At 48.0% G+C, this 16,584-nt stretch overlaps 2 protein-coding genes across 3 annotated transcripts in view; one reads left to right on the forward strand and one right to left on the reverse strand.

The window, feature by feature from the left end:
• The window catches only part of glipr2l (GLI pathogenesis-related 2, like), a 5,730-nt gene extending 816 nt beyond the window's left edge, over positions 1-4,914 (forward strand). The window contains exons 2-6 of one of the 2 annotated variants that reach the window (XR_013844282.1): positions 480-588; positions 1,821-1,924; positions 2,367-2,444; positions 3,195-3,515; positions 4,846-4,914. Coding sequence is in view for 1 of the 2 variants with exons in the window: in XM_080005361.1 (XP_079861487.1) it covers positions 480-588; positions 1,821-1,924; positions 2,367-2,444; positions 3,195-3,370 (467 nt within the window). In the remaining variant the exon portion in view is untranslated. Of the gene's footprint in view, positions 1-479; positions 589-1,820; positions 1,925-2,366; positions 2,445-3,194; positions 4,729-4,845 lie in introns of those variants that run through there. The other variant, XM_080005361.1, reaches the window with a different exon arrangement.
• nacad (NAC alpha domain containing) lies at positions 4,365-16,014 on the reverse strand. The gene is made up of 12 exons (XM_080004713.1): positions 15,938-16,014; positions 12,336-12,622; positions 9,959-12,226; positions 8,569-8,986; positions 7,165-7,323; positions 6,910-7,080; positions 6,039-6,284; positions 5,732-5,820; positions 5,518-5,586; positions 5,253-5,399; positions 4,807-5,160; positions 4,365-4,474 (listed from the first exon to the last, which is right to left on the reverse strand). Exons 2-12 carry the CDS (start codon positions 12,618-12,620, stop codon positions 4,460-4,462), a joined length of 4,221 nt encoding a protein of 1,406 aa, XP_079860839.1. The 5' UTR covers positions 12,621-12,622; positions 15,938-16,014; the 3' UTR covers positions 4,365-4,459.
• Between the last annotated feature and the right edge of the window lie 570 nt (positions 16,015-16,584).

Consider the following 16,584-nt stretch of genomic DNA (forward strand, 5'->3'; position numbering starts at 1 on the left):
ATTACGTTTCTGTGCTAAAGCACCTTTTTCAAGTAGCTGTGCTTGCTTAACGATCGATATTTACTTCACTATATTTAAAATATATATATATATATACACTATATACACTTTTACAGTAACTCTTCTACATTTCTAACAGTCACATTACTTTAGATAGAGAGATTTAGAACTGTTGATCCAGGCTTCCTCATCATTGATTCGTTAGGTCCATATCCTTCTTAGTTAGCATTATGACACCGTCCGTACCAGTACGTTGTGAACTGTGATCGGGATCTGCGTGAGCGCTCATCGGCAGAAAAAAACTACAGCATCACTTTACAGTATATAGGCTGCGTTATATCAGGGCACTGGATATGACAAGTGCTTTGACCTTTAATTAAAGTAAAAGTCCTTTTGTGTCAGGTTATCTGTACTTTAACTGAAGTAAAAGGTCTGAGTGCTACTTGCACTCTCTCTCTCTCTCTCTCTCTCTCTCTCAGCCTCTAAGCTGTTTGCTGAGGAGACGTTGCGGAGCCACAACGAGTACCGGAGGAGGCACCAGGCGCCGCCGCTGAAGCTGAGCGGCCGGCTGAGCCGAGAGGCCGCACGGTGGGGGGCCCCGCCGGCCGCACCGTCGTGAAAACACTTGACACCGCACGTCGCGTTGCTGTCAGGCCGATCGGCGCACGAAAGACAACTCAGAGCCTCCGCTGTCAGACGCAATAACTGTTGTCAAGATCCAAACGATTCAAGCGTTTCACGCTTTGTCGCACGGGCTGTCTGGTGGCATCGTCGCCAAATAAGATCAGATATAGCGGCTGCACAGAATATATTACACACCTGACCGATTTTGAAAAGTTGTTGGTCTCCATCAGTGGCTTTTCACTGCTACGCTGGAGCCTGAAATAAGCTGCCGAGAGCGGCACTGATGTGATGTGGATCTGTCACACTCTGTGAAATAAGATGTCCCGTCAAGAAGGAAACCTATCAACTTGAAGATATTATTCAACACATTTACCAGCGTCATTCCCTGCTTACGAGCGATATATACTATTACGCGTCATGGCCCTCCGTCATTCAAGCTGCCGGTGCTGCTCCGGCTGTGATCAGGTGACGGCTGAGGGTGACTTCCTAAATCACGGTCTGAGCTTTTTTGACACTTACAAGGTTTCAAGGACGAATATGAGAATGTGAGCATCGTGCTCCCCTCGCCCAAGGCTCTGCGCTTCGTAAAAGAAGCGTCCGTAGAGGAGAACGCTCCTCAGCTCGGTAACGCCACTTCAAAAGATATCAGAGAGGAGGGCTCAGCCGAAAGCAGATTTATTTATGCTTGTACGTAACAGGCGCATTGTTTATTTGTATTTGATGGTACATGTTTAATTTATTCTTTTATTTGCATTGTCTTACCTTTTTTTATGCCTTTATGTGTGTTACACTGTGCACACCGTCTGTTGGATTTGAAGCGCTCTTAAGCCGCCTGTTATCCACTATGCAAGCAATTGCTTTCGTTTGTGTTTTATTTTCATCCCTTTTTTTAATGTGAAGCACTCTGAGCTGCATTTTAATGGATGAGAGGTGCTAATAAATAAAATGCTAAATTATAATTATTATTACTGAGGACACCTTTAATTGTTCATGGTTGTGGTGATCTCCATGTGTAGGATTCTGCTTAGAGGATGTCTTTAAATATATAAACATGTGTGAACCAGTGCATTTTGTGATATGAGAAGACAAGATAAGATACCATACCATACGATCAAATAAGATACGATAAGATAAGATAAGGGTCGTGACAGATCCGATTTTAGGTTTTAAACATCCCTGCGTCTGTCTCTCTATAGCTATGCTGAGAGCCTGGCGAGCACACGCATCCTGAAGCACAGTGCAGAGTCCAGCAGAGGAAGCTGTGGAGAGAACCTGGCCTGGGCGTCCTACGATCAGCCTGGTACACACACACACACACACACACACACACACACACACACACACACACACAGCTAAAATACACCAACACTTATGTAGGCTTTCTGTCCCTACGTGTGCCGCAGTACTTCCCGAGTAGGTGTCCTTCATCCTAAAGATAGTTTAGTCTACACTGACGACACTAGTGAATATTTTAAACAAACTGTCCAACACATTTAATGAAACAGCTGGGATCTATTTCCCCAACCCCCCTCCAGTGTGAGTTAACCGTGAGTCACTGCAGAAATATGTGAGCACAGGACAATGTGATTGGGGAAAACGTCCTCTGATATACAGAAGATATGGGCAAAGTGTGAAATGTGCCTTTTCATCGTTAGTACATTGTTAATAAACCGTGTTAGAGAACGCTTCTGCCTTATCATCAATCTCTGATTCTGGGACTTGTGTGTTCTGTGTACGTGCAGGAAAGGACGTCGCAGACCGTTGGTATGACGAAGTGGAACAGTACAACTTCAACCGGCCAGGATTCTCCTCCGGCACTGGTGAGCAAGACAGAGAGAGCGAGAGAGCGAGAGAGCGAGAGAGCTAGAGAGAGAGAGAGAGAGAGAGAGAGAGGACGGATGACACTGCTCTATGTTTCTCGCCCTCTTAGATTCTGGACCCATCACTTTCAGTTCCTCTTTGTAAACTGTGCCTGCTCCTTAGTGTCATGTTCCCGCCGGTCTGTGTGTGTGTGTGTGTGTGTGTGTGTGTGTGTGTGTGTGTGTGTGTGTGTGTGTGTGTGTGTGTGTGTGTGTGTGTGTGTGTGTGTGTGTGTGTGTGTGTCGGGGGGTGGGGTGGCGTAAGAGATACGTGGTGATGTAACAGATGAGTCAGTGTGTTTGACTCTGTGAGTCATGGATGAGCTGCAGGGAACCTGAGGGTAAAAAATAGAACATTTTATCACATTCTACCCCCTCATTTATGCTCAGGTGTGGGTTTGATCCTGCCCTAAACTCCCCTCAGGTGTGTGTATGTGTGGGTGTGTGTGTGTGTGTGTTATTGAGCTAAATATGACTGAACTTTGTCGCATAAGAACAGCATCACCTCATACTGGAAGGAAATGAAGTGAATTCTGAAACGGGGATTCTGTAAAAAAAAAGGTGGAATTTAGATTCCCCCATCATAAATATTTAGACAACCCCCACTCCCGAGCCGCCGCCCACCCACCCACCCGCCCACCCGCCCACCCCGCCCATCCCGACATATCCTCTGTCTTCATAACTGACTACATAACTTTTTTCTTCCCCAAGGCCATTTCACAGCCATGGTTTGGAAGGGCACCGCGAAGCTCGGCGTCGGCAAAGCCGTGGCGTCGGACGGTTCTTCCTTCGTGGTGGCCAGGTACTTCCCAGCGGGGAACATCACCAACCAGGGACACTTTGAGAGCAACGTCTTACCGGCCAAAGCTACCGTACCCGCCACCTAAAAAAAAACAAAAAAACAAAAACAAAAGACGTCCAGACGTCTCTGCACGGAGACGTCACTCGGGAAAACACCATGACTGCCCACTGTGGATTTGAAGAGGACCTGCACTTTGTCTTGAAAATGAGATCTGAAATAACAATAAAAAGGTACTAACGGTTTACTTTACTAACAAAAGTTCTAACGTTTCCCCCGGTGTCCATATTGGACTTGCATAAGTCAGGCAAATTAGTTTTGTGTGTTTTTTTTTTTTTTTCTTTCAAACGGCGTGTGTGTAGCAATCTGTGCATTTTGCCTCACACACAAATGAGTATCAGTCCTCTGTAATTATTGTCTGGTATCTTTGTGTGGAAATGGGAGCTGCCGGGAAAGAAATCCGATTTATTTACGCGCGCCTACGTATCGAGTCACTGCTTGTCGTTCAGTGACCCGACTTTACGAGCCGTGTTACACAGCTCCGAGGGGAACGCACTTAATAACATCATGTGCAAATCTGCGTTTCAGCCCTTACCATTACGATTGGGATTGCATTTGACGCGAATTTCCCTTGTGGGCGAATTTGTCCTGTTTTATACATTTCATCTTCTGTGCATTAGCGGGGCATCGCAGCCTCACAGACAGAAACGTTGACATTGTATAAATGTATAATTGTTTTGCTTAAGATCTGATTGCACTGCGTTGGGGAGGACTGTTGTGTCATTACTGAGCATTCTGTACTCCGAGGACATTTTGGGGAAACAAGTAGGTTTGTTTTGGGGCAATTAAGACTGCCGCTTTGCAGCTAAGATATATGCAAAATTTGTATTTCCTTATTTTATATTAATTCCAAGATTACATATCTCCAAGAGAAAGTATTCTAACGCTGCAGTGTTTAATTGTATTTTGGAGTTTTTAGGGCGGTCCCTTTGTTGATCTTTCTGTTATCGTGGCATTCAGCCATTTCCATGGGAGGGTTCACAATAAGAAAAGCCAACTGGACTTGCGGCAACTTTATTTAGCAGGTTTTGAGGATGCAACATAGCAGCAATGCAGAAGAATCAGTGGCGTATAGGCTTGAGTGGCGGAGGAGAGGGCGTCGTCGGGGTTCGGATCCTCACATGGTCAGCTCCTGTGGGGGAGAGAAAAAGGGAGAAGGAATAGAGAACGAGAGAAATAAAACAGGGAGTTAGAAACGAAGAACAGATGGCTAAAAGTGAAAAATTTGATAATAAATCCCATCATATGCAACCGCCTTTGACGTTTCTGCCACCTAGTGGATATATACCGGCACTGACAACCTCCAGGAACTGGGGGGGAAAGGGTGTCTGTTTCACTTATCCCTTGACCTCTCTCTCCTCACCCTCCCTTCCCTCGCTGCCTCTTCTGACGCATTGTTTTGTGCTCTGCGCGCCCTCCATCTGTGCTGCTCTCACTTTCCTCCCTCCTTCCCTCCCTCCTCACCATGATTGCGTTGACAATGTCGTTCTTGTTGTGTCTCAGCGCGCGCACAGCCTTGGCTCGTGACACGTTGGCCTGAGCCATCACCAGCTCGATGTCCCTCTGCTCCAGACCTCCCGTGTCCACCTTGCGGACAGCGGGAATCAAGGTTAAACACGCAAGGAATATCGAGAGACGAGGTGAGGCTCTGAGAGCGGTGTGCGAGAGAGCACCAACCTCCTCCTCCTCCTCCTCCTCCTCGCTCTCCTCCTTGATGGCGACGCTCGGCGGGACAGGGGGGGCCAGCGGGGACGAGGACACGGGCACCTTGAACTTCTCGGCCGCCGCCTTGTGAACCTGCTGCGACAGATCCTCAATCTGAGGGAGGGGAGAGGACACTTGGTCAGCGTCACCAAACAGGGCTCAGAAACAGAGAGGAGGGAGGGAGGAAAACAAGCAAACAAACAGGCCTTGGCTTCTCCGAATACGATGTAGATGTCTGACGCGGGGCTCTTGAACACGTCCGGTCTGCTGATGACAAACAGGATGCTCTTGGACTTCCTGATGGTGATGCGGGTCACTCCATGGACTGGCTTCAGGCCCAGCTTAGACATGGCCTTGTATACACACACACACACACACACACACACACACACACAATTACAATAGATGCCGGCGGTGTCGCAGTCGAAAAGACACTGTTTTTCCAAATCTTCCTTTAACCCGCATTCTGACCTTGCGTGCCTTTTTCTCGCTGCGGCTTTGTTTGGGTCTGTTCATCCCTTCATCCACAGGCGAGATGGACTAAAAGTCAAAGCAAACATTCGGTGATTCAGTTAACACAGAAAGCTGTGTGGGGCACGGGGTCGGGACGGGTTACAACTGGACTGGATATTGCAGAAGGAGTCCCAGCAGAGCTCACGGGCTGAAAGATGGCAGGGTGACTGACCTGGGGCTCTGAGAGTCTCCGTGGCAACACTTCTGGTCCCTCCAATTCGGGCACTGAGCCCTCGCTCTCCGATTCGTTACAGGAGCCCACTGTGGAGTGGCCACAGATGTACATCATCACTGTTTGAAGACTTTATTGTATGCCGTGAATTAATCAGCATGTCAGCGCCTCACTGCAATGCTAAAAATACATACACTTGAACATATAACGAAGGTTACACAATGCTGTAAACCACACACTGCGACTGAAGACGAATCTAGGGCACAGTTTTGTCTCACGGGAGATCACAGTAAAAATAACAACTCACAATTGTGTTTGAATGATTGGATGATTTCGTCGGAAATCTTGTGGCTGTTGCCGACTGGACAACAGGACTGTCTGTCTGTGAGTCGGTGAGCGGCAAAGGGCTGGATCTCTCTTTGAGTAGATGGATCCGACTCTCGCCACAATGAGCCGTTCCTGTGTCCTCCTACCACTCTCGGCTGCGTTCCGAGATCTTGTCGAAAAAAAGCGCTGTTGTCCTCACTGTCTGTGTCCTCAGCGAGGCTCGAGTCTAGCAGAACAAACATTTGTTGATCGAATTTAAGGAAGCTCATGATTGACTTGTTATAACACAATTATTAATTATTATTTATTCTAAGAGTTTTACTTGTCTGCCTAATAAGCAAAACTTTGCAGAGCCCTACAAACATTTTTGCTAGTTTTAATACAGTGAAAAAGAGATGAAATTATAAAATAATCTTCATTTGATGTGGGAAGACTAAATGTCAAACAAGGACATTTTCTCTTGAGTGACTCATATTTAGGCCACTGAAACAATACTAGAACTAAAACTAGGCTGAGGCATGGGAGAAATGGCAAAATAAAATGAATATTTTGTATATTATTGACAGTATGAGGATATTTTAGATTTGGTTTTCCAATGCAAACATCTTGAAAACTAAGTATGGTTACGGGGAAGGTCACTTCCTTTCAAAATGAACATGAATTCTGCATCATACACTACTACTATTATACTACTACTACTACTATATTGTTGCAATGTTACATTTTTCCTCATAATTTTAAGTGTATTTTAATATTAATGGGGTAAATAATACGGTTGCACAACGGGAGCCTAAAAAGAATACTACTAAACTCTGTATACAACTTAAAAATACATGCATTCTTTAACTCACCTCTGCAATCGTCTTTTGTGCTCGGTGTGTGACACGGCTTGTTCTGATGGCTAAGCGGGGCATTGAAGTTAAGCTGCGGCTTTGAACTGCTTTGAAAATGAGAAAAGGTCTTCTCCTGAGCCCCAGGTCCAGGTAGAGACTCCTGGGTAGGCTGGGAGAGGCTGGCCAGGGCTACAGGGTAAGACGGGCCAGAAGAGACACTTCTGTTAAATGACGTCGGTGCAGAAAGAGCAGCTGTGGTCTCTTGAATGTAACTGTCGAGAGTTGACTGGGCATCCGGCAGAGTCTGGGCAGTAGGACAGGAGTATTGGAGGTCAGAATTGGTGTGGCAGGTGGAACGTGAAGGTTTCGTCTGGGCTGAGGGACAGACAGGCTGGGATTCCTGGATTGGGGTGGTGAGATCATCGTCTGGATCTGTTGAGGGACAATGGAGAGGAGAAGAAGAAAGAGGCGGTGGCGAGGAGGAGAGTGGAGCTGGAGATGGTATATTCTCCCTTGTGGGCGAGCTGCATCCGCTCCTAATGTTATTCTCATTAATGTCCTTTATCATTGCTCTCTGACTACTTGATAATGGCCTGTTATCAAGCATTCCCTGTTTCTCTGGTAGATTCTGTTTGCCCGTTGCTTTTATGTTGAGGTTTTCTGGAACACAGGTGGTAAATTTATAACTACCAGGGAGAGAAATGTGGTCCTCTGGGATGGCGCTGCCATTGCCTCTGCTATGTGAATTGCCTTCAGCTTGCCCTCCAGATGCCCTCTGCTGTTCGTCCAAAGACACAGCTTTAGCCTTTGTTTTTTGTCCCTTCTTGGTTTTAGAAGAGCCAGCACCACCTGTTGGGAATCCATCTGCTGTGGCCTTGAATGGCACAGGGTGTTCTTTTGGATCATTAGCAGGCTGGGGACCTGTGTCTGCCTGTCTGCCTGGCTGGGATCTTCTGTGTTTATTCTGCTTTCCCTTGCTCCCTTTTTTAGCAGCAACATGTTTTTCTGTGCAAATCTCCCCATCAGGGGTATGACAGCGAGAGGACTCAAGATCTTCCTTGGAGGTGGAGCTTGTTCCTTCACTGCCATCTTCATTCACTTCCTCCTCAATCCTCTCTTCCTCACTCACTATCTCTTTCTTTCTATTTGGCTCTGAACCTTTCTCTTTCTCTCTATTATTTCTCTCCTCTGAGTCAGAAACAACACTCTGCTGTCCTTGAAAGGCATCTTTAGTCTTTGGTTGGCTAAACTGTCCCTCAGACACGTGACGAACATCACCTTCTCTTTGGCATTTGTTCTGTGGTTTCATCTTCTCTGGATTCAACTGTGAAATCATATTTTCAATCTCATCTTTTCCACAAACTGCTGAAGGGGTTTCTTGACAAGCATTAACTGGTCTCGATTGGTTTGATTTATGTTTTGGCATGAAGGAACCAAAGGATCCTCCTAGCAGAGATAAAGTCATATTAACCTCTTGAGGGATTGACTGAGACTCTGTATTATTGGATCTAGAGTTGATAATCATGGGTGAACTGGGAAGTTTGTCTGCTTGAATTGCTGTATCATTCACTGGCACTGACATGTTACATGGACCATCCTCTGATAATCGTGTGTCTGTTTGAGCTTGATTCACAGAGCTGTCAGTTAGTTTTCTCTCAGAATGGGGTTCGTCAGAACTTGGCGCATCATTAAGAGGAATGTTAGAGGCTGTCTCTCTCATACTGACACTAAAACTCTGGGGCCTCAACTCCTCTGACAAAGCATTTAGGGTTCCACACACTGGCATTTCATGGGAGTTGAATACAGAGTAACTGCTGTTTTCAGCTGTGTCTTTGTTATCTCTGTTAGCATCTGCGTTTAGATTGCTGACATCATCCTCCAGGAATCGAGAGCTTCCGTCCTCTCCTCCCCCCGCCTCTGAGATCTCCTCAATTGACCTCCAGCGTGTCAAGTTGGATTCAGGAACCCCCTCTCCTATCAGCTCCATGTCTGCCATCCTCTCTCTCTTCCCAAAAAGACTGTTGTTATCCTCTTCATCTCCCAAAACATCATCACCTTCATTTTCTCCAGGACAAATGTTGGCAGTTTGTGTGCTCTGCCCCTCAATATCACACATAAGCAGACTATCTGCCTCAAACTCATACCTCTTCCCCAAAGATAAAGAGAGGGACTCCCCTACTCCCCAGGCACCAAGTGCAGTACCAGGTCCCTGCCCTAAACTTGGCCCCTGCCCCATACAATCAGCCCCCCATACCACATTTACAGGATCAACTCCCCTTCCTGCAGCCGTCTCTGAGTTCTCCCTTTTGGGGGAGATTGCGAGTGGGGAGTGTGGGGAGCCAAGAGCCCCTTGACACCCCTCCTCAGCACTCAAAGTGTTCTCTCTTAGATTTTCCTGCACGGAGTCACAAGGGCAGTGATCAGGGGTCAGTGGCAGGTTGTCAGTGGTGTCTAAAACAGCCTCTGAACAGGAAGATAATGGGATATTACTAGGTTTGGGGATTGGATCCTTGGGGTAGGAGAGAAGAGGAACACCTTTATTCAAGTCATTCGTGGCAGTGGTCAACCCTGTACTCAGAGACGAGGTGGTGCCCTCAGCGTTTCCACACTCCATACTCACACCCTGAGCTAAAGTGTTTCCATTTTTCTGGTCAAGCTCCAAATCAGACTCATGCGTTATGGTTGGACTAATCTTAACTGCCCCATCACATGTATGGATTGTATGAGCATTTGCTTTAGATGACAAAGGTTTACCTCTTCCGGCAGACTGTATTTTGCTTCTTGAATGATGAGGCTTAATGAGCAATTTAAATGAGTCCCTCTCTAGTTCATCTGTGGGCTCCTCCCCTGAAATATCACCACTCTGTTTGTCCCTTTCTGTCTCTATGTTTTCATGCTGTGAATGTTCTTCTAACTTGGTAGTTGTCTCTTCATGTTGGGATTCCACAGCCAGAACAGGACAATTATAGTCTGTTGTCTCCTCTGTGACAGTAGCAGAGGGACAAGAAAGGCTGTTATGGCAAACATTTGCAGGGTGAGGGGAATCATTTTGAAATGAATCAGAAACAGTTAGAGTATTGTCATCAGTAAGGGGATCAGGGCTGTTTTTAGGCTGGTTGGGGGGGTCTGATGACCCTGAGGAGATCTCCATCTCACTCTCACTTTCACTTGGGCTGTGGGAGGATTCTGGTTGGGCAGAGATGGGCTCAAAGCTATGGGGAAGTTCTGCGGAATTTGCTTGCTCATCGTTGCCCATTTCTCTCTGTAGAGGCTCTGCTTGGCCAGTTACACTGGCAGGCTGTTGTTCAGGTTCAGGCTGTAATTCAGTGGGCTCTGGTGGGTGTAGAATTTTGGGCTCCGGTGATTGTGCATGCCTCTCAGTACCGTAAAGATGTTCATCCTCCTCCCCATTGTACGAGGCAGAATCTAATGAGTCATCTGTATCATCTTGAAAACAGAAGGACTCATCCAAACCCTCATTGATGGATGTCTCTGATAATGTATGGAGGAAGGAAGCAGAGGTCTCCTCCTCGTTTGGATCCTCCACTGCTTTACCATCACACTCCTCCTCATCTTCATACGCTTCCCCTTCTCCATTTTCTTTCTCTTCTACCACTCTCACCTCTACCTTGGGTTTCTCGCCAGCCTCCTCACGGTTCTGATCCTCCTCCTCTTCCTCCTCATCTTCATCATTATTATCATCATCCTCATCACCATCTTCAACATCTGCTTCCTCTTCTCCAGCAGCATAAGCATCAACATCTTTCCCTTCATTGCTGTCATTCACTTCTCCCACATCATTCTCCTCTTCTGTTGGGAAAAGGGTGATTTCCATCGAGTCAGCCTGGAAGATGAGACTGGTGTGAAGAGGGAAGGAGAGGAGGGAAGCAGGAATCATTCTCTCATCTTCTGGCCCATCATCAGCGTAGGCCCCTGGGAACAGCATGAAAGAACCAGTGTCAAGCTCACCCAAGTTCCCTCTCACCCAAGCCCCGTCACCCAAGCCCCCAGAGGCAAAGTTCTCAAGGTGAAGGAGATGAGGGTCAGGCCTGAGACTAGCTGAGGGTGGGGTGTGGTCATCGACATCAGGACTCAAGGCAGTGGAGTCCACATCTTGGTGTCCCTCTCTATCGATTGGTACCTGGTCCATCTCTTCTGAGGCACTGGCCTGCAGTTGTAGTTCAAGGCCTGTCTGCAGCATGGGGCTGGAATACTCTGCTCTTCCTACAGTAGTATCTTCCAACGGACAAAGTGAGCCTTCAGACTCTCCTCCATCCTCCTGGGAGTCACTGCTCCGCCCACTACTGCTCCTGAGCAGGGAGTTGTCTCCCGTCATCCAACAAGGCTGACAACTGCCGCTGGTAACTTTGATCTCCTCCCCTCTTATCACCTCTTCCTCTTCTGGTATCACTGTTTCTGTCACACCTAACCGTGAGATCCTGCCAAAATTCTCAGATGGGTACAAGCAGAATGGTTCTACCCTCTCTTGGTCCTGCTCTGTCCTTCCGCGTGTCCTCTCCTCCCCAACTTCATCTCCAATTTCCGACAAGGAACTAACAAAGCACGCAGGTGCCTCCTGTGCTTCCTCTGCAAGGAGCAGATTCGGGGAGGGGGAAGTAGAGGAGGTGTAAGAAGTCCAACTACCTCCCTCTGCTGTGACATAGGAGCCAGAAGGAGACGTGAGAGAGGAGCACAGGTCCTCGCTGTCAGAAGGAGAGCCAGGGGAAAGGGGGTAAACAGGAGAGCCAGGGTATGAGTGATGCTTCATGTGGGAGGTGCGGGCAGCCATCTTGATGGGGGTGGAGGGTGCAGTGTAGTATAGGTCAGGGTCTAGGGATGAGGGCACACCCACTCTTAGTGGGTCAACAGTATAAGTTGGCTCAGAAAAAGACAAAGCCACTGGATAGGCTAGCTCAGGGAGACACACGGAAGGCACTTGATCCTGAAAAAGGGGTTGCTCCACCCCCTGTTTTTCTGTCAAATTACCATCCGCAGTGATTGATTCTGGGGAGTGGGGGGAAGCTGGGATGAGAGGGGTGAGAAGAGGGGAAGGAAAAGTATTTGTCTGGTATGCAGACACTCTATGATCCTGTCCCCTTTCTGGGCTTTGGCTGTCCTTCTTCGCGGTGTCCACCGGGGACTCTTTTGCCAGGGTTTGAGGATCTGCAGAATCTGGAATTCCAGGCAGGGGGATAGCTTGGCTACTTGATGCCCCTGTGGCTTTCTTTTTCTGTATCTCAATTGTTTTGAGCAGGGCCTCCTGCCCCATTACAACCCTTGTGTCCATTGCCTCTGGCTCCTTATAGTCACTTTCGACCTCAGAGCCAGTCAGAACCTGTGAATAAAGTCAAAAATACAGTCTATCATGAAATTGCCTCTAGACATACATACAAATGAACACAGACAAGAAAACTCAAAAACACAAACCCCTCAACCACACAAACCTTGATTCTCTCCATCTTTACAGGGACATGGCGGCCACAAGGTCCATGACCTCCCAGCTTTCCAGAGAGTCTGGATGGGTTATTGTGGCGATTGTCAGAGCCCTCTGGTTGGGGTCTTAGAGTGACAGAAGAGCTGGGTGTGGCACGGGCCAATCGTGGTCCAAAAAGAGAGGTGCATGTCGGGAGCAGCTTCTGAGGAGTACTGGGAGATGGGCTTGAACCACTGTCACTAGGGGTGGAGCCACTGTCACTAGGGGTGGAGTCAGTAGAAGGATGCCTGGTCATATCTGAAAAACAATACAAACCACATTAGCCAACATCAGCTTATATTTCCTGACTAGGTATCATGGTAATAAAACAACTGCTTTGGTATGCCTTCACAGTCTTATTTCCCTTCATTAGAAATGTCACCCAAATGTCAATCAGTCAAAAGATCAAATAAATACCACTTGATGCTGTAGGGCCTTCCGACAGGAAAGGTTTGACTGGCTGTGTATTATGAAATGTGTGCTGGCTAATTTATTAAGGAATTCTAGACCTTGACTACTTTGCTGACCTTTGCTTCTATGTAGTGGAGTCCAATGTTACTGTGCAGTAATCTACCCAGAGCCTGGTTGCAGAACACTCTCTGTGGCCATGTCTGTCTCACTCCGTCTTCCATCCTGTCTCCCTGTCTTTTTTATTCTCTTTCCATTATGCACACATACACACATACATGAATGCGCACGCACACACGCACTATGAGACGCTCATCCGATTAGCAGCAAGCAGCGGAGAGAATATATCTGATTACCATTGTTTTCTGTTGTCTCTCCTTTACAGACCAGACTACCCATATCTAGAACTGTCAAAAGGAAAAAGAAGGAATCACTGATAGAAAAACCTTACCCACCTCCCTCATCCCTATTCATATTGCCTTATTACTGTATTATATCTCACTGTTGTCCTCATCCTTCATACTTGAATCCATTTGTTTTGCTTTGCCTTGCTCCTTAGAAACTGTGCTACTGTGCTCAAATAATGCTTTCTAAAATGACACGGTGTGGGGCGTGGGGTCTAGGGTTGTAGTGAAGCACAGCAAGAGACTTGTTTGAGCTTGCTTATTTTGTTGTGACAGATTGATCTGCACCACACAGCAACAAAGATGCTCTGTAATAACCCGAAAGCATCTTGTACGCACATCTCTCATCATCTGTCTCTCACCCCCCCACACACACACACACACTGTCGACAGAACCTTGATTCTTCCATTCAACTGGACCATTGCCACGGTGACCTCAATCCACATGGTCATTATGGCCTTCTAGCGGCTCAGCCTGGTGACCGCCACACAGACACACACCCACCCCCACCCCCCACACCCACACCCACACCCACACACACACACACACACACACAGACACACACACACACACACACTACTCTGCCAAGAGTACCCAGATATCACTTACTAATGCATTCTGTTCTATAACCCCTCCCTTCACTCAGTCCTTATTGTGTCTTCCTTCTCACCACATAATCCCGACCCTTCCCTGTTTCACAATTTTTATTCTGATTGCTCCTTTCTTCCCCCACCCTCTCCTCCTCTCATCTTCTCTCGTCTCTTCTCCTTGTTCCATCATTTTCTTGTGTTGCTGTGTCTTACCTGGATTTGAGATGCAAGCCTCAGCTTATACTAGTGGTAACTTCAGGGACAGTTGACCTAGTGTGCTTATGTGTGTGCTTGCATGTGTCAATGCATATGTGCTGAGTCATGGATGAGAAGACGCTAAGGATGTACACGGTACACATACACTTGAGAATACAGTACACACAAACACGTGGATGTTGCTGTTTCCCTGCAGTATCACAGAGTGTGCTATGCAATATATACAGTACCGTACAGTATATATATATATATATATATATATATATATATATATTCATACAGTAGATGGCATAACAGCTCTTTCACAGGCTGCTGGGCTCGGCTACAACCACTGATGTCGCTCCACGCCTGTGTTTATCTCTGCAGCATCTGAGAACTTCAATTTGCAGGTGCATTCCTTCTCCCTGTCTCCTGCTGGGTCCGGGTATCTCCGCTCGGGGAAAGGGTGTGAAACCCAGCACCCAAAGTGTCGCACCAGAAGCGGGCCACAGCGAGCTGGAGCAAACCAGGGCTGCGTCATAAAGGCTGCAGCGCCGTCCTGTCCTCCCCACAGGGAGCATCTATTTCAGCCGTTGTTGCTCAGCCAGAGCCAAGATAATAGGACCCATTAGCCACACATTCTCTTTATTAGTCTCTTTCCATATCTCAGCCCTGTCTTCCAAATTTTAGCCCTCCTCTTCCTCCTTCTTCCTTCGACTAGTGTCAGAGACATCAATTCTAGCCCAAATAGCCATCACGGCCAACCTATCGTCACTCCTCCCGGGACACAACGGATCAGCAGCGTAGGAAACCATGTGTTGTGTGCAATCAAACGCTGTCAGGACAACAAGAACATTGTGGCATCTGATGTAACCAGGAGACATTTAATCAGCGTGAAATACAGAGAGAAGACGTAGTAAGATGACCTTGTTTCACCAAACAAGGTCTTGCCCCAGGAGGAGATAACTCAAATTGAATGCCCCACTTCTCCATCCAGCCATCCATCCATCTATCCATCTATCTATCTGTCTGTCTGTCCGTCTATGTACTAAGAACAAAAATCAGAGCACCACCTCCGTGCCTCGGTTGACCCATTTCTATCTGTCCTCATCACATTGTGCGTCTCATCTTTTCCGTTCCCTTGCTCTCCCTCGATTAGACAACCCATATCATCCGGGCGAAGACAAAACATCCAGTATCACAACACTTAACAAGCGACAGTGGTGGCATTGTCCGGCGTAAAGCTCGGGGAATAATATGTGCTCTGTTGGCGTTGGCGGATGTATGTTTCTGCAGCGTGCTGCTGTGTCATGTTCCTGAAGAGGCTGGGGGGGGGTAAGAGGCGCTCCAGGCTGCTCCCAGGGAGAGAGGGAGGGTGTAGCTGCGGGGGTCTAACTGGGGTTGGAGTTAGGACCGAGGGTGGGAGGGTTGTACTAAAGGCTGCACAAAGAGCTTTGGGGTCGAGAGACGTTTGCATGCAGTGTTAATTGGAGATGAGGGGTGTGGAGAGGAGAGGGCGAGGGGCTGGGTCTGCGGAAGTGGGAAAAGGGTTTGGGGGGGTGTGTGTGTGTGTGTGTGTGTGTGTGTGGGTGTGGGTCATGCAGTTTAGTGAGAAGGGGAACATACAAGCTGAATCACACTCCTCGCACGTCGACAGACGCCACAACAGAACCAGTTCTAGCCCCGCTGTGGTGTAGAGCCGCCACGTCGCCCACATGGCAGGTCAGAGACGGCTTCAATAACAACACCAGCGATGCTTTCCTTTCTTCTATCCGTCAGCCATATCTTTTACAGCCTCCTCTGTCTGTGCTCCCCCTGCCGTGCATCCTCCTCATCCTACGCTCCACCTCGGCCCCGTTCTAATTTTTCCACCTCCATTACATCCCCGGCCGCACCAGCTCTCCTTTCCCATTCCTCGCCTCCGTCATCCTTCTCCTCACCCTCCTCCATCTCTCTCGGTCTCCAGATGTCCTACCTGGTCCGGGGAGCCCCGTCTCTTCGTCTCCGGTCTCCGGATGCCTCGCTGCGGGGACAGATCTGGGAGTGCTCTCTCCCGGCATCCTCTCTCTCTGGCTCTGACGCAACAATAAACCAGCCAAGGTGAACGGGGAAGGGAGAGAGCGAGAGAGAGGATAGAGAGAGAGAGGGAGGAAGAGAGAGAGAGAGAGAGAGAGAGACAGTCGGGGAGAGTGACAGAGCGAGGGAGGGAGGAAGGGAGGGAGGGAGGGAGGGAGGGAGGGCTCTAAATGCTCAGCGACCCAACACTTCCCTGCAGCACATGTCTGTCTTCATGGGTGTTTACGGGAAATAGAGAGTGCAAGTAGATACAGGATTCTTCTTCCTGTGCTGCATAACGGTGGTGATGCTGTTGTTGTGTGTGTTCAGGAGGTGGGGGGGGGGGGTTACTCCCCCCCCCCCCCCACCTCCTGAGTGTAGGAGCTGCAGTATTTGCTCTCATTACCCTCCTCCCCTCCTTCATTCCTTCCCAGCTCTCTCACTCCCTCTCTCTTCTCCCCCTGTCGGGCTATGACTGGATCCTGAGAGATGATGTCAGCAGATTTTGGACTCACTCAGTGCTGCCCCCCGGACTCTAAAAGGAGATGATCGGTACTATAGATATAT

This window comes from Zeus faber (genome assembly GCF_960531495.2).
Source record: "Zeus faber genome assembly, chromosome: 8".
NCBI lineage: Eukaryota > Metazoa > Chordata > Actinopteri > Zeiformes > Zeidae > Zeus > Zeus faber.